The following is an 18,771-nucleotide window of genomic DNA, read 5'->3' on the forward strand; positions in this document are numbered from 1 at the left end:
TCGATTAAATTTTTTTTTTTCACTTTTAACCCTTACGTACAACCACCTACATCATGCAAACGATCAGATTAACATACCAACATTATCAAAAATACGTAGGACATTGATGCTATCAATATCTGACGCGCCCAAGTATGTCCATGCGACAGTATTTTTTTACATATTTAAAAATCTATAGCCGCTTTTCCCACCGATGAAAAGGTATATATTATATAACATTTTTTTCTTCTTATCATCTAAGCTTTGTAACCTAATATGTCTCAATGACGCTACACTAACCAGCACTCGCTAGTCGAATCTTGTTCGTACTGAGGATTAACGAGGACTTATCGTTTGACGTGTGCACAATTACTTATATCGTTGGCTTCTACTCATACCTTTTGCAACTGAATGTGGGCCCATTTGTTCATTTTTCGACCCTGAATATGTAGAAAAAAACACATTCTACCATTCTTCATTCTACAATGGATGACACTGATTCTCAAATTTCAAATACTACCGAAATCTCCAAAATTTGAAGAGATTCGAAAAGGTTTCAACCACAATATTACGTTTCGAGCACAACATAGACATCCTGAGTTTCTGTTTAGTTACGGGAAATCGATACCTTAGTAAATATATATTTTAACTAGAAACAAAATTTGAAAAAATTGTGGGCCCTCACGGTACGCCTGGCAAATGTTAAACATCTGCCAATAATAATGAATTTCATTAGTTCGGACTTCCATTGTCTAATATATTTCTACTATGATTCAAAATCTTGGAACATGGGAACCATGAACCATGAGATTATAGACCTAAACACCTTTCTGAAGCACATCAACAGCTTACCTAAGACCTTCCATCACCTGCGAAATGGGGAAGGAAGTCGACAATGAATTGCGATTCTTAGAAGTATTAGTAAAGAGGACCGACACTAAGCGGGAAACATGTATACACTGAAAACACACTCACACCACCATCAATATCCCAAAAAAAGAATCATCAAAACTCTAGTGCAGGAGTTCACAATTTTTTTTGGTCTCGGAACCCTAATTGACGCAACTTTTTTTGGCAGAACCCTAAAGAAATTACCTTGTAGTTCTTAGACTTGTAGACTTAAAAAAACAAATTATGAATGATAAATACAATTAAGTAAGTGACTATAACTATTTCAATGTGAAGAATGAAATTTTTCCACATATTTTTTTATAACAGTATTAAAATTAGGCTTAATGCCTGACAATTGAACACGAAGATACGGAGCTTCATCCAGCCTATTTCTGAACATGTTTTTGGTATAAGCGTTAGCTGAAAAACCAGTCTTGCATCGGTGAGTTATCACAAAAGGAAGTAGAACCATGATAGCTTTTTCATCGATTGCGGGGTATTCATCTTTAAATGCAATCCAAAATTCATTCAGATTAGAATCTTCTGATTCGAATTTTTATTTTAGAAGGGATGAACACTTAATGTCAATCAAATTCTCATACTCTGTCACTGTTAGCATCGATGGCTTAGTATGTTTTGTGAATGGATTCTGAACCCTGTCGATGTCCTGTAACTTCTTCGGGATATAATCTCTCAAGGATTTTTCGAGGTTAATTAAATGTTTAATTATGTTTTTTCCACATCTGAGGTTACTCGTAACTCATTCTCTTTCAGTAAGTTATTCAAAAGAGTAACATTGGTAATTTTTTTGGTTCCAAACATTCTATCCGAAAGCAAATTTTGTTTTTGAGAGACGAGATTTTGTCTTTTACCGTTTTTCCTTTTAGGGACTCGCAGATTACGTTGAGTTTATCGAATATATCAACTAAGTAAGCCAATTTTATCAATCATTGCTCATCATGCAATAGTTCATCAAGCATACTAACAGATATAGAAATGGGTTGTTCAGCAAAGAATACGTAAGCTCGTTGCGCAATTCAAATAATCTTGATAAAACTTCTTCTTTTGAAAGCCATATTACTTACGTGTGAAGCAAAAGGGATTGATGCTGGCTTCCAACCTCTTCACACGCTTTTTTGAAAAGCTTCGACTGGAGTGGACGTGATTTAACATAATTATCAATTTTTACGGCTTGATCGGGAACTTTCTTTAAAGCCGATAGCATATTTTTTGCGACAAGGGCATGACGATGCAGAATGCCGCGCAGTGACTGCTACTACAATTGGGTTCAATGACTTTAAAAATTTCTTCTCCTGTTGTATTGGTCTCCAAAAGTGTACAGAGAAACAAATCCTCTTCAATTGATCCTTCGAAGGGGTATCTCACTTTCGTCAAGTTGTAGATCAAACATCTCACTGTCTTTTAACCTACAAATTGATTCATCTTCAATGTGATCTGGAATCTTATAAATCCGATCAGATATGATGTTATTGGAACACTGAACTGCTGCAACTTTTTTTGCTGCATCTTCTTCGAGTACGCAACTGACGATGTCTGCAATACATGGTTTGATTCAATTCTCTGCAACCGTGTGTGGTTTACTAGCACGAGTAATTCTGTAACTTAGCAGGAATGATGCTTGTGATGCGTTTTCATTATCTGTTTTAACATATCTCAACTAAAAGGTTCGACATGTTTGCCGTGCACCTTACTGGGATTTAAGCGAAGTCGTATTAGATGTAGTTACAAGTCTTTTCTACGAATGTTTTATTTAACTGTCGGATGGACGCGGAATCCCTGCGCCCCTTCTACGGAACCCAGGGTTCCGCGGACCACCATTTAGAAACCGCTGCTCTAGTGGATCGTTTTGGGCCCGGCAATACAAAGAAAGGTCTCGAGAAGGAACTAGGTATCATCAAAAAAAATCTTTAACGGAATGGTTACGCCAAAGTGATGGTGGAACAGACTTTGGCTAGAAGACAGCAAGAGCCTCGCATGTTTTTTTAATCTGAGAATGTATGAAAAAGACATTCTACTATTCTTTATGCTACAGCAGATAATAGGAACTCTTTCATAAGCTACATCATTGATTTTGATAGATATGAAAAGATATCTTCATAGAAATGAATTTGTACGCAGATGAATCCATTTCAAATAAGAGACTGAAATGTGGTAAACCGTGAATACTTTTTGCTCATTTCAAAATATTATACAATGAGGTTATTTGTTTATCAAAATTCCAAATATTATGAATTTGTACGTAACCGATTTAACTTTATGAACTCGGTTATAATGACTTCCCTATTGCAAAGAAAATGATTCGGATCTAAACAGTGTATATATTTTTCCAAACGGGTAGGGGCACAGTTACCCTTTATGGTAAAAAGATGACAGTTACCTCTCATGGAGTGAATATGAAAATAATTATAACTATGGTGGAGTATCCAGTGACGCGAATAAACCTGGCACCTTCACCCAAATATATATATATTGAATTGGGCATATTGTCGACAACAGAGAAAAAGCAATTAACTCAATTAACAGTGAAAACGGAGCGCAGTTCAGTGAATCCTATACATAGTGGATTCATATAGTTCATTTCAATGTATTTTTCAACTCTAGTAACTCCATATTCATTTCTTTTTTGTTAGTATTCCATTTCAGATCATATCTGTTCCGAAATGAGATCAACTGTGATCAATATCACTATGGGCTCGGCAAACAACCCAAAAGAATATCGATGATAAACGAGGCTTCCAAAGGCGGTTCAATGCAAAACCAGTCCAACTGAATACTAATGGCAGTATTGAACACGATTGAAACAAACCTAATTTGTATAGTGAAACACATATTGTGGTTTAGTGAAATGATTCCAGAAAGTATAACAATAAAATGTTATTTAAATACGGTATAATAAATTTTCATTAATTTTTAGCAAATTTCATCACGTTCCTTTTTGTGAAGTGAATCAGAATTTTTCATCGACTTTTCTGGAAATTTTCACTTACTACAATCTGATAAAATTGAAATTGTTATGGAAAATTCCATACAGATATCTTGAGTGAAATACTGAATGGATTCAGTAAATTCATCACGAATAAAAACATTTTATTCAGCAGTTTCTTTGCAAAAAATATCTAAAAATTTTATAGATGAGTACCTTTACGTTTTGGCAGCCAAAAATGCAATCTCTTTCAATTTTCCTTCTCAAATTCGTCTTATTTTCAAACTTTTTTGCAGATCTCCCTTGACATCTTCAAAAAAGTTGGGAAATAGGTTAAAATGGATAATTTTATTAAGCAGCTATCATTTCCACAGGAACGATTTCAAATCAGTTTAGAATCGATAAGGTCATTTCTAATAAGGTCATCTCCATCAATGTGCAGTTCCTAGCACTTTGAAATAACTAAAATGATGTTCAAATCGGTGTTAAACATCTCTGGGAATTGTGTTAACGAAAACTGATTTTGCACAAAATATCAGTTGGTTTGTCTTCAAAACTCTCGTTTGACAAAATGAACAGCACAGTGTGTTTGGGCTCTGATTTTCAACAAGTGGAAGACAGAGGACGAATTTCGCCGGCGATCGATGTCGAAGCTTTGCTTATGTGAAGCCCCCTTTATTTTCGATATTCGAAGATTGAGTTTTCTGTCTATCCTATAGATGGCGACTTCGTGAGGTGAAATGTCATCGATGTCAGGCCGATTCTTCATGGACAGTTGACCACTAATGGGACATATCGCTGGTCGAAACAGCAAAATCTGGTGTCAATCCATGAATGCTTTGTGTTTGGGCTCTACTTTTCAACTAGTGGCCTTACAGTGGAATCTGCAGGACGAATTTTGTCGGTGGTCAATGTCAAAGCTTAACTTTGCAACTGATCGTTAATCTTTGATATTCTTTGTAAGGTTGTCATCACCCTCATTTGAAGTGAACAAGAAAGGACGTTCAAAAAAATCCACATGAAACTTGCGTTTGAGTGAAAAAATTATCGGTTACCCAGTTGAAAACTTTATTTTGCTAGTTTTTCAAGGTCTATCGAAAATGACTTGTTCTTTTGATACTACGATCAACGCAAATGAAACAGAAAGGTCACTCACCTACAACTCTCAATCTGTCTGCATAATTCCAAGAAGTAGACTGGAACTTCAAAACCACGTGGTGGCGGCCATCAAATTCTCATCCCTCCCCTCCAAGGCGCAGCGAGTTCCCGGAAAAAAAAAGTTGGCCGACGAACTTCTGCTAATTCGACGACTGGCTGCAAAATTCGACCTACCCCACGAACAATTCCAAAACTAGTTCACGCAAGTTAGAAAGAGAAAGTACCGAAGAACGTAAGTGTAATTTGCGTCAGCAGAGTTTGTGGACTAAGTTCGAAATTAAACCCAACTTTTTATGGTAGCCGGCATGAATTTTGTGAAATCGATGTTGTTTACATTTCGACTCGGACCCGGTAGCAGAGAAATCGATGAGGGAAAGTTTCGTTCGGCGGCCATGTTGTTTTTCGGTTGGAAGTGGGTAAAAGTTGGAAATACTTTTCGGATGATGGCGAAAGCGAGATTAGGATTCGACGAAGTTCTGGAAGACAGTTTCCAGGTACTTGGGGATATACAATGCTCGAAACGATGAATGAACAAGTCTGTTCCAGTTTGTATTCTGCAACAAATTCTCCAAGAAGAGAAAAAATGAAACAATAAACTGAACTGGAATTCAGTTGTAGTGGAAATTTAGAAAATTGAATCACTTTCCGGATTTCATTTTTAGTAACTCAACAGAAAAATTAAACTTATTGAAATTTTTGTTGGAGGAATAACTGTAACGAAAGATTTCACGAATTGACTAAAAAAATTCCCAAATTTATTCCTCTCATGAGGTATATTCATTGTTGAGAATACTAAAAAAATGCAGAACCAGCACCAAACAACGTCATTTCGATCCATCAGAGGTAATGGGCTGATCCACCAATACATTGCTGAACTCTACTATCCTCAAAGGATACAACAAGGAAGTTATCTTCCATTACAAGGATGCTATCTATGGGATCGATAGATTAGTTGTTCAAGGACAGTTGGGTCCAGCAATACATTTGTGGTTATGTCTGGCATCACCAATGATACCCATGATGGGTCGAAACAGTGCTGTATTGGACTACAAGTGTTATGTCTTCAATGATTGACTGTGCAGTGGAGGCTGTGTGGAGGACACAGGACAAATAACGTTTGGCCATCGTTGTGGACGCTTTGCTTCGAAACGAACCTCCTTGGGAAGCATCAGGATATTCATCGTTAGTCAAAAAAAATTAATTTCATAAATAGACTGGCATAGTGGATTTGTGAGTAGCTACTTAATGAAACCTTGTTTTGTTAGAAGAAACTCAGCAATCCCTTCTTAGACAATGTATTAGAATTTTTGAGGGTAAAAGACATTGTATATATATATTCACTTATATGGTAATTTCTCGTAATGAATATAACTAAAACAGAACACAGAGTCAGATGTTACAAATATAATACGCATATATGTGGATGTGAAATGTACTCCAGATTACTAAGCATGAGGATGGAGTAGGGAATGGGAAAAAATACTAGCATGGATCAAACAGAAAAGGCTGGTATTTCAATCGCCACAAAAGAAATAACCAGGAAAATAATTTCTGGCAGAAACATAACAATCAGCACTGATAGCAGACAAGCCCTATTAGTCTTGAACAGACAACGTGTTACCTCAGAAATAGCACTAGAGTGCCACCAAGAAAGCATCGGTAGATAACATTGTCCTGAGTTGTCCTGAAGTGGGTTGAAGGGCACTACAGGAGTAAAGGTAATCGCATTGCCGACTCTTCAGCCAGGGAAGCGGCTGGACTGAGAATTTCAGGACCCAATGGCACCTACGGGCTGATTACTTCCACAATTGCGGAACTAGCCGAACGTCACACCCAAGCTCAATTCAATCCCTAAAGAGATGGGATGGAATCAAAGAATACAATCTTGTCAGGTTCACCCTGGGATGCCAGGATCCTGGAAAGCTAGCGCTAAAGAAATATTTAGCGATGACCAGGAACAAATTCCTGATTCATATATCATTTACAAAATGATACTGATTCATTGCTCACCGTTGAAATACTTTTGCATAGTATTTATAATAGTAGAGCTACTTTGATGGCTTTCTCCACGACCATCGATCTTCCTCTCCTGCAATATATTCCTTTCTACTGCTGGGTCATATACAAAGAGAGCCAGCCATATGACTCTCTCGAGATATTTAAACACCATTTCACAAATATATATTCGTTAAATCCTTGTCTCTCCAACAGTGTCCAGTATGAAAATAATGCCAGTAGTAAAACTTTTTTAATCAAAAAGAAATGAAACGAATATTCTTCCTCAATATTTCAATGATGTTTTCTAGCTCCGAAAAGAAAACTCAAAAAAATCTCACGCAAGAACGTCTGCATTGACTGAAATACCCGATCACCGAAATATTTTTTCTACTGCTGGACGTCTTCCTAAAATAGTCATATCCATTCAAACACACTCTTACCTCAGGAAACACACACCTCCTCACCATTTCTTAGTTGTTTTTCTGCTACAAAACGTGAGCTTAGGAATAATCCTCCGCCTACTCAGAACATACAAAGTCTTGCAGAGACGTCGTCATTGGCAGAAGTAGCAGCCATCACAACGTTCTTTTTTATCCTGCTGTACCTCATCGTGGAAGAGTTAGATATATATATGTGAAATTTTTTATCCCGCGAAATATATAAAATTATATTCTGAACCGCCTCATATTGAATCTTTTTTTCTTCAATATAGGATTTAAATCAGTGGAAATTTGGGAATCCTCGAATTGTGAACACGAAATAAGACGCAGATTACTCCTCCTCATTCTGACATGTTTTCCTGCTACAAAACTGAAGCTCTGAAATAATACTCCGCCCACTCAAAATACACAATCTTGCAAAGACGTCGTCATCGGCAGATGTTCCCCTCCATCACAACGTTATTTTTTTTTCTTGCTGTACTTTATCGTAAAAGAGTTATATCCATGTAAAAACCTTTTACCACGCGAAATATATATTTATCCTGAAACACATCATATTGAATATCTTCCTCTTCAACATAAGGTTACAGTTTGAATTAGTGCCAGTAGTAGAAATTTGTGGAGCCTGCAATTGTGATCACACGAAATAAATAAGCAGATTCTTCCTCCCCATTTCTGACATGTTTTCCTGCTACAAAACCGAAGCTCACAAATAATCCTTCGCGTACCGAGAACATACACCGTCTCGCAAAGACGTCGTCATCGGCAGAAGTAGCCGGCCACCACAACGTTCCTTTTTCTCCTGCTGGACCCTATCCTAAGGGGTGGGCAAGGCTATATACGTAAGACCCGAGAGGGCTGCATTCCTGCGCGCGCCTCGCCACACTCACTCCCGCCGATACGACGCTCTCCGTTTCGGTCCTGCTTCAATCCTGCTGTGCTTCTCTCCTGCAGTTGCAGCTTTGTGCGTGTCCCTCACGCACACAGTCTACAGAGAGCGCGAGGAGAGTTTTGTCGTGTGCGTGTCTCCCAGGAAAGTTTCCAGGAAGTTGCGTGAGGTTAACAAACTGAAAACTAACCAAAAGTTGTGATTTGTGGCGTCGGTATTTGTTTTTCCTGCTGTTGACAATGTTCTTCAGATGTCGGTGAAATTTGTCAAGTTTTCAAAAACGACACCGGAGGATGGTTGAGTTTCGGTTCGGAAGTTTTTCGGGGGTATTTGAAAAATGATAGAGGCAGTTTGCAACAATACCAGGTAGGTTGTTTTTCATTCCGAATAATTTCTTTTACTGTGATATTAAAAAAAAGAATTTCAATTTGGTTGAAATGACTCGTCATGACCAGTTTGAAATCAAATTCTTTTTGGTTTTTGGTTTTTACAAATGAATATTGAATATATCCTTTGAAAAATTCTGAATAGATGAAAATTCATATGTAATATAGTATAACCAAGAAGTGATGAAATAACTGCTCGAATTTCTCCAAATCCCTAATTGATTTCATAGATATAACTAGGAAACCTAGGAAACTCTTTAGCAAAAAAAATCGCGGTTTTGAAATATTTTGAGGCGTGAAAAAGTAGGAAATATTTTCACAGTATTTTTCTTCATGAAGTAAAAAATTGATATGGAAAATACCAGTTTAATCAGAGAAAAATTTGTGAATTTGAATGAAATCACTAAGGAATTATATATTACGGAATAATGGGAAGTATATGTGAAAATAAATGTGCAAAAATTTAATTACTCATAGATTTACCAACTCACAAACGAAGAAGAAGAATTATTTTCTAGACAAAAATTGAAAATGTCTCAACATTATATTTCGATAAAATGTTGGAATGATTAACGTATCAGCAACTTGTTTTGCATAAGTTACAAATTAATAGTTTCAATAGTATATTTTAATGAAATCTTATCGAATGGTTGATTCACGAGTATAAAATAAATATAAAGAAATTCTATGTGAATATCAAAATAAGTTTAATTTATTTGTTCATAACCCATCTTTTAACACATGGAAAAACTCCTATAAGTTTCTGAGATTTTATATATCTATGATGATTTTTCCTTGAATAAGTGTCAAAAATATTCTTTGATATATCCCAAGAATAAAAATAAATTTCATTGTGAATAATCATCTCATACCACAGGGTGCGATTGAAAGATATGTATCGGCATAATTGAAAAATAAATAAGAGTGATTCAAAAAATAAAATAAGTTAATTTATTCCTCAGAGTTCAAATAATAGTTGACCATTATTCGAAGTGGAAAAAGGTATACAAAAGTATACCAGTATACAATTCAAAATTTTAATTTTGTTTTAGAAGAAAAATATGCAACCAACTCAACCATCTGAAAGGGATTAAATTTCATTATTTTTCACATAAAATTAATTCAAATATATTCAATAAAAATTGCACATATGAAAACTATTCGAAGGATAAGAGGACTGTTTTATTTTCTAATCACAAAAAACTTTCAGTAATCAAATTCAAATGGCAAAATACTATTCATCCATTCAATAAAGCTCACCTAGTAAAAATATTACATTTTCAATATAGAGAATCATGTGAAACAAAAAAATTCCTCTACAACCAAAAAATTGGTTGAAAGTGGTTTAGTTTCATATCAGTTCATTACAATGTTCGGTTCAATTCCATTTCAACTGGAATTTGTTTGGGAAATTGTGAATATTACATACTAGAAAATTCCAAAAACTATATTTTTTACTTTTTGAGTCGAAAACAATCATAATGAAAAATATATCCAAGTTATTGAAAATCATTAAAAATGAGAAATGAAACTTTCTTTGTGTTTTTATCACTTGCAGTTGTAACAAACATTACTGCAGTTTCGTCCTATGAGTACATTTTCGAACGAATACAATAACAGTAACGTTATTCACAAACATAAGTAGTAAAAAATTTAAAAAATTTCATTATTATTCTGATGTCAACATCGACCGAAATAATCAAAGGTTGTAAAACCAAGATTTCAGACGTGTATGAACTCATCAATATTTTTTTATTCGTGATATTTTGAATTGAGTCAATACGTTACCTTTGACGTGATTTGGAGAAGTAGATTGTGACGAAATAAGGTTGTAGTTGTAGTTGTAGTTTTTCATATGAAGCTTCGTGATAAATGAAAAAAGTGATATCTCGTTCTGTTGTAGTTTAAAGAGTTTCCGACATATTCAGAAAAATTGATAATTCTTCGTAAAAATTATGCCAGCGTTTTTTTGTAGAGAATTTTATAATAAAATGAAAAATTGATAACCCATTTTATCCATCTACGGATAAGTCTCGGGACATCCAAATAAAAGTCAAATAAAACATTCAGTCGGAGTAAAACATTCAGTTGAAAACTATTCAAATGTTACTAGTTTCTAAATTGATGTTCCATTCATAACAATCACATCAATTAGTTGTAAAGTGTAAATGTAAATTTTCTGATCTACAGGTTTCCATGAATTTCTGAACGATAACAAAAAAATTAGTTTCACTTAGTCTCATGATAAACAAAGAGTCTAGTGCATAATTTCATCAGTTTCAATTTCGTCGGTAGGTGGAATATAATAGGTACTCACTGGTTCAATAACTGATGCTCTGCCAAAAACTAAGAAAAATTGAAAAATAGTCATTCTCACCAATAGATACCTTCAATCTTTGCCAGATCATTTCCTAGCAAAAATAAAATCAATTATTATTCATGAAGAATTACTATCTGTACAATCAAAGAAAAAATAAATTACACTGTGATATTTCCATATGAATTGGAAGTAACAAAAAAAAAACATCTTTGAAATAAATGTCGAAACCTAGTTGGTCGTTTTAAATCATTCGGGGCATTAGCAGTGGGAGTTTTTCAAATATTTCTTCATTTCTATGGATTATTTAGCTTCCACAATCTGGAAATGAAATGAATTTAGATTAACAAAGAATCTGCCCGAATGCAAATGAAAGGCAAACTGAAAATTTCACCTACAAAAATTACTGCGTTATATAAACCTCTTAAGAGTCAGTAACTTATTTACTTAAAGCTTTCGTAAAATGGCCGAAGGTTCGTTCTCAAATATAATACTGTTAAAAAACGCCTCAATTTGAAATATGGGAATTTTGGTAAAATTCTGGATAGGCTATCCGATTTCTAAAAAAAAATTGGGTCTACTTACGTATTTTGACGTGCAGATTATGAAACCGAAAGGAAAAATTCGTTCTCGCCCTCATTTCCAGAGTTACAGTCTTCCAGAAATACAAAAATTGCAACTTTTCAGCCTCCATTTTGCACAATACAAACCTTCATATCTCATTCCACACATCTCATTTCATGTATTCGATACTTTTCAGGTGATTGTTTCACATTTTTTCTATGGTCCAATAAACCAGTCGTAACAAATAATAAACTTAGAAAAAATTAGACAAAAGTTGTTTTCTTCATTTTATATTCAATATAAATTTCCAAGAAATAAATAGGTCAGCAATCGAACAAGTTCTCTAAAAAACGTTAATAATTCATGGAGCGTTCATTACACTTGAGCAGATTCATGGTAATTTTATTTTTTCAAATTTCAAGTTGTGTAAGTTTGAAAACCTAGATTCCGCCCCGTAAAAAGTTAAAAAATATTCGTACTGATATTCAGTCAAGACTATCTCATCGTAAACCAAATAGGAACAAAACACTACCCAGACACTAGACAATCACAGCCAGTCTCGATTGCATTCCTCAGAGATGCCCTTCAGCATCCCAGAATTGCCCATTACGGCACTGACCGCAAGCAGCCATCTAGGTAGCTTACATTATTACCGACGAGTAACTTCCCAATTCACGAAATCCCTACCGCTGCTGTTTAATGCTGATAGCTAAAGTAAGGACTATCCAACAGGATACTACAGGATAAACTGGCTTAATCCGCGACTTACTTTAAAGGCTCTCCCCGCGTACGTCGCAACATTCTAAGAAGTGGCTTTCGAATTTCGAGATCGCTGGGGATTATGATGTTTAGAGGAGTTGTCGAGTGAGGGGGTCGAAAGGAGTTAAGATGGACGCGATGGGTGAAAAGTGGATTAGGGATCATTTCGGCCCCCTTAATTTGTTGTCCCTAATTCCGGATTCGCAGCCGCTAATTATGGAATACCCTATGTTAAACTCTAGTGAAGTGTCTTTGTGGTACTATCGATAGATCTACGAGTATAATATCAGAAAAAGTGATACTTTTGGCTTTCACTGCTTCATCTATATATAGGGTCTTTCATCAAGGACTTCCGAACTTCGGCAATTGATAACGGACATCTTGATAAAGCTACATCTGTCAAATTATGTCAAATTAGTTGTCATTTATTCAACAGGATCTACCAAATTACCATGGACGAATATAGCATTTAAGAACACGTGCAAATAAAAAAAAATGGTTTTTCAAAATGGGTGTTCTATTCGGGCAACGTACCGCGAGCTTCGCCCATTTTACGGTTGGAATAATCGTCCTACATAGAAAACTATTCGCAATGTGATGAACAAATTTGAGACCACTGGTTCAATAAACGATCAACCAATACTCGTGTGTCGATAAAACTCAAGATCTGCCGGAATCATCGTCGCTGTCTGTGAGAGTGTGCTGGAGAATCCTAGGCGGACGATTTCGCGCCGCTCACAAGAACTCGGCCTTTCGCAGATCACAACTTGGTGAATTTGGCATCGCGACTTGGGCCTGCTCTCGTACAAAATTCAACTGACCAAGGAACTGAAGGTAAACGACCATAGCTAACGACGTGTGTTCACCGAATGGGCTCTGGAGCAGTTGGGGGCCTCATCTTCAGTGTTGAGGCCCATTTCTGGATGAAGGGGTACGTGAACAAACAACATTTCCGAATTTGGAATTATACCAATTCAAATGAGATCCAGAAGCATCTAATGCATCCTGAAAAATCACTGTTTGGTGTGTATTTTGGGCTGACGGCGTCATCGGTCCATATTTCTTCGAGAACAACGTTAGCCAGACCATCACTATCATCACTGAATTGGATAATATGTACAAGAACGACATGTGGTTTCAACAGGACGGCGCTACATGCCCCACAGCTCATGCCGTATTGAATATTCTGCACAAGCGATTTGAGGGCGTGCTCATCTCATGTGGAGAGATGTGAACTGGCCACCAATATCGTGCTATTTGACGCCGTTAGAATTTTTATGTGGGGGTTTCTTAAGTCGCAGGTGTATGCAAATAACCTACAAACCACGACGGTCCTCAAAGCCAACATAACCCATGCCATCGATCAAATTCAGTCACAGAGTCATGGAAAATTGGACATTTCAGATGCGTTTCACCCAGAGAAGCCGTGGCGGGCATTTGAACGATGTTATATTCATACATAATGGCATCAATTTGTCTTTCAAATGAACAAGAAATTTTGATGATTTCTCACAGACACTTTGTTTTATATAAATTTAAAGATAGGAAGCGTCTAATGAAAGAACCTTCACAACAGAGCTTTTTTCAGTTTGTATCTAAAAGTAACTTCCATGCATGATCACACATATTTGTAAATATCACTAGTTCGGACTTCCATTGTCTACTATATAAAATGATTTGAAATCCCCGAAACAACTAAAAAAGAAGAATTAAAAATGAATAGCTAGAATAATAATTATATTAAGCAAAATAAAACTGAAATGAAATAATAGTGAAATAAAATACAAGTAAAATAGAACAATTGAACAAAAATAAATGACAATAAAGAAATGAAAAAAGAAAATAAAAATAAAAAGTTGGCAGATTCCAAGTCACGTTAGTTCACGACGTTTCGATTGTTAGTATCTACAATCGTGTTGACTGACAGTCATCACCCGAATTGCTTTCTTCCTTCCTTCTCCCACAATTTTTTGTATAAATATGAAAAAGTGAAAGCCAAAAATATTTTTTGGAAAAGAAAGTTTTTGGCTTTCTACTACTTCATCTTGATACAAAAAAAGGATGAGGGAATCTTCCAAAGAAAGGAAGGAAGTAATCAATTTGAAAATAAGTAACTCTATACATGGATGTGTAGATCATGCAAAGAAATAACTTTCAAACACAAACTGAAAGAAAGTCCCCCTGAAACAGCTACTTTCATATAAACATTGAATTACACGAAAGAAAAAAAAATTCTTTCGGAACAAATACTTCTATATGAACACTAAATTATACAGAAGATACTTTTCTCTACTCAGTTTGTATTTCAAACATTCGTTGTGGAATAAAAATCAGATACCATTCACATGAGTTCTACTTTAAATGAATGGTAAAAAATTGCACTTACATGGAATACTGTCATCCTCACTGGTATACATCAATGTTTCGCTTTAGGGCACTTGCCCTAGAGCTCTTCAGTACCAAATTGGATAACATTATAGAAAATACACAAACAGTATTTTTATTACAATCATTCAATAAAATGTATGTTTTCCAAACATCGATTAGATAATAACTATTCATAACAAATGCAACATAAGACTAAAGCCATTTTTTCATCTGATTATTGTTTATATTTTGAAAACTGAAAGTACAGTCTTCAAAAATAACTCCTCATCGCTTGATAGTAAATGTTTAGTTTATGAAAACTGTAATTTTTCCAACATTTCAAAATAAAACATCAATTTAACATGTTCTTGTGTTGATCAATCCATTCATTTCGAAACAGAGTCGTACTAAAACAGTGAGTGTGGTAGGAATACTTATCAATCTGACCCCATTCGGAAACAGTGTAACTGACTCTTTCCTATTTTATATCTTGAAATCATCTACAACGAGAAATAAATCACAGTTCCCAAATTGGATCCTTCCTCGCTTAGCGTGGAACTTCCAATGGGCATAGCCAGTATGTTGCACAAAAAACTTTTGAGTAACTCAATGAAATTATTCGATAATCCAAATAATTTTCTTAGCAAAACGTTATACGCATTTGAGAGCTTTTTGAAAATCCGTATCCAATCGGGATTTCTAATCCAATGTAGTGAATTTGAGTTGACAAATTCTTTGACAATGAAGCTATACTGTTGAATCATTGTGATCTCGTCAATATACTGTTATAGTTTATTGAAAAGATTGTTCAAAAAGTTCAAAGTTCTCCATTATATGGAAATTTCCACCAGAAATATAAGAGATAGGTTTTTTAGATTAACACTACAAGTTTTAGTGGTTTGTCTAACTGAAGTTTCCATTCCTCATTTGATTGATGATTAAATGAATTCAATTATTGTTTTAACAAAAAAATCTTCCTGCGTATATTGAGTTACACATCTTTTTCCCTTTCAATTTAATGACCAAATTTTCATATAAGATTACAATGAATATCATTTGTTAAAAAATGTGAATAATATGATAAGTGACTTTTTCATCCATTGTGTCAAAAAAAAACATTTGCTTCTTATTCTAAAAAGACTTGTGTTCTTTCCGCCGATTCATGTATGAAACAGGAATTTGTACATTGAAAAATGTTCAACAAAAGTCATAAATTTCATTTTTTTTGCTACTTCTGAGTTTCCTAATTTCAGTTTGTTGAATAAGAACTCACATGAATCATTCGTCATGAATAAATGGTTTCAGAACAATACTTACATTTCATGATTTTTTCATGCCTTTTCATTTCGATAAAATTTTATCATGGTTGAAATATCGCACATTTGTATACAACATATGTATCGACAAGAAAAAAATCGCAGAAAAAATATTCATTTATCGATTCAAAATAATCCACCAACACAATGAAACTATCAAATAGTCATCATTTGTTGAATTTCTAGAGCTTTACAAAGACAAAAAATATCATCCTGAGAACATATCGAAATTCCACATGAACGAATATCTCTCGTAATTAAAATACTTCCTGAAATGAGAATTTTTTGTCACTGAAAGATTCAATCTTGATCTTGATTCATCGAATGCTCTATTCAAATCACTAAAAGTACTGTAAAATGAAGTCATAAAATTTATTTCCAAATTAGATTATGATGTAAATCACTGGCAAAAAACAAGTTCAAAATAGCGATCAACAAAGCATTTAAAAAATCTGAATTTTTCAAATATTAGATAAAATATTGCTAATCAAACGATTTTTTGCCAAATCATTTGTGAAATATCAGCATTACTTTTTTTAGAAAGAAAGTTTTTGGCTTTCTACTACTCCATCTTGATACAGAAAAAAGTGGAGATCTTACAAAGAAAGGAAGAAAGTAATCAATTTCAAAAAAAGTAACTTTATACATGGATATGTATATCTTGCAAAGAAGTGACTTTCAGTTACAAATTGGAAGAAAAAGCCTTCCTGAAAGAGCTACTTTCATGTGAACATTGAATTACACGAAATAAAAATCTTTCGAAACAAATACTTTTATATGAACACTGAATTATACAGAAAACACTTTTCTCTACCCAGTTTATATTTAAAACATTCGTTATGGAACTGAATCAGATATCATTCACAGGATTTCTACACAATATACTAAATGAAACGAAAAATTTTACTTACATGGAACTCTGTCATGTTCACTGTTATACATCGATGTTTCGGCCTAAAACACTTTCCTTGGCTCTTCAGTATCAATTTGAATAACATTATAAGAAAAAAACACATAATTCATTCATACATTACGGTTTTTCATGTCACGGAATAAGTTTGATCTACTTATGTCATCGATGACATCGTAATGACTTTCATTCACCTATTTGATTAAATCTCATCATTACATTCTTATATTCTTATCTATATTGTTTTTACCGTATTTCAAACATTGTAAGTTTCTTGAAGAAGTAACTTATTATTGAAAATCTTAAAAAATTGATATGGAAGAATTACTTCCATATCATTTTTGTTAAGATTTTCTAAGATAGAAAAGGTCGATGAACACTAAATATTTTCATTCCTTCTTTCAGTCTGGATCGGGTAATACAGTCGGAATCGTCGACATAAATGGTCTGACTCGCGAAAAATCCCTTTATCCGCCTCTTATTGAATCTTGAGTGAATTTGACGGTGATATCATAACATTTTTAGGTTTACTCGACACACATATAAAAATAATCGGATCCGGAGTGAAAGAGAATCTCGATCTGACAAGGTCGAACCCCAATCCCCCAATATAGAACGAGGGGGAACTACTGTCTGAGCTTTCAGTGGCTCTCTTGTTGCCTTCTTCCAGAAGGAAACATAGGCGTAGGAATAGGGTGTGGTGGAACTGAAATGTAAAATTTATCAAAAATGACAAAACGCTGAAATGAAAATATAGTGAAAAATAAAGTGGAAAATAATCTGAAACAACTACTTTCAAATATAACATTGAATGATACGATGATCTCTTTTTCGCATACAGTTCATAATCCACATTACACAAATGTTTGGCGACATTATTCCAGTAGATGACTGTATTAATTGTACTTCTTCACTTTGTTAATTAACTTTCTAGATGAATAAATGAATTTTATATCTGAATTATATCAGTCTTGATGATTACCATTACACAAAATTTTCATGCCAAACATGTTTTGCCTAAAATGTAATCACTTCTTAAATTCCTTTCGTGTTTGATTACATGGAAAACAAACTGAATAATGTAGATTTGTGATATTATCAATATATCTTTTCACAATTTTTCTTTTCACAACAATGAATCAGATGTGACCTTTTTGAATCTCCATGATCTATGAAATAATAACAAAATCCTTCGTCAGAAATATTCATTACCACAGCCCCCTCAATCAAATACATAATCAAACATTTTGGGAAAAGAAGGTTTTGGCTTTCAACTTTTCTATCTTCATACAAAAAAGGGAATCTCCCAAAGAAAGGAAGAAAGAAATAAATTTCCTTTCTTTGGAAGATTCCCACCTTTTTTTGTATAAAGAGGGAAAAGTTCAAAGCCAAAACGTTTTTTTTTCCAAAAATTAGTCTTTCTTTAAAATATCAAAGGAATCAAACCTATTGAAAAATGTAGAAACAATATTCATCAAGAGACACTATTATGGAAAAGTCAGTGTCTGGTAATTTTTCTGTATTTCCAAACTTCTTTGATCTAAATAAAAATAAATGTAGATTAGAATCTGCTAAGCGTAATAAAAACATACTGAAGTGAGTCAAAATAAATATATACAACAACTAACCTAATAATTCGAAATTTCCCTAGAAGTTTAGACCTTTTCGAATTATTTTTGGAAACAATTCAGCAGATTTATTGTTTTTGTAGATTATTGGAGGATAAAAGCAAAAACAACGAAACGAGTAGTATGTCTCGTGGTATTTTTTTATACTTTACTTGCATCAATATAATTATCGTTGGTTCATTCGTCTCAAAAGTGTTTTAACGCCATACCAATGAAATTTCGTGA

The 18,771-nt window shown here is 34.3% G+C and overlaps 1 protein-coding gene across 2 annotated transcripts in view; it reads left to right on the forward strand.

The window, feature by feature from the left end:
- LOC111517914 (uncharacterized) overlaps nucleotides 1–18,771 on the forward strand; it is a 1,107,665-nt gene that overhangs the window by 1,040,368 nt on the left and 48,526 nt on the right. Inside the window, exon 1 of one of the 2 annotated variants that reach the window (XM_074175687.1) lies at nucleotides 8,379–8,665. The exons of the other annotated variant lie outside the window; for it this stretch is intronic. Within the exon in view, the coding sequence (XP_074031788.1) occupies nucleotides 8,637–8,665 (29 nt within the window). The 5' untranslated portion in view covers nucleotides 8,379–8,636. Of the gene's footprint in view, nucleotides 1–8,378; nucleotides 8,666–18,771 lie in introns of those variants that run through there. 2 annotated transcript variants of the gene reach the window in all.

This window comes from Leptinotarsa decemlineata, unplaced genomic scaffold (assembly GCF_025532065.1).
Source record: "Leptinotarsa decemlineata unplaced genomic scaffold, Ldec_3_MD MMD2_tig00001064_RagTag_RagTag, whole genome shotgun sequence".
NCBI classification, from domain to species: Eukaryota; Metazoa; Arthropoda; class Insecta; order Coleoptera; family Chrysomelidae; genus Leptinotarsa; species Leptinotarsa decemlineata.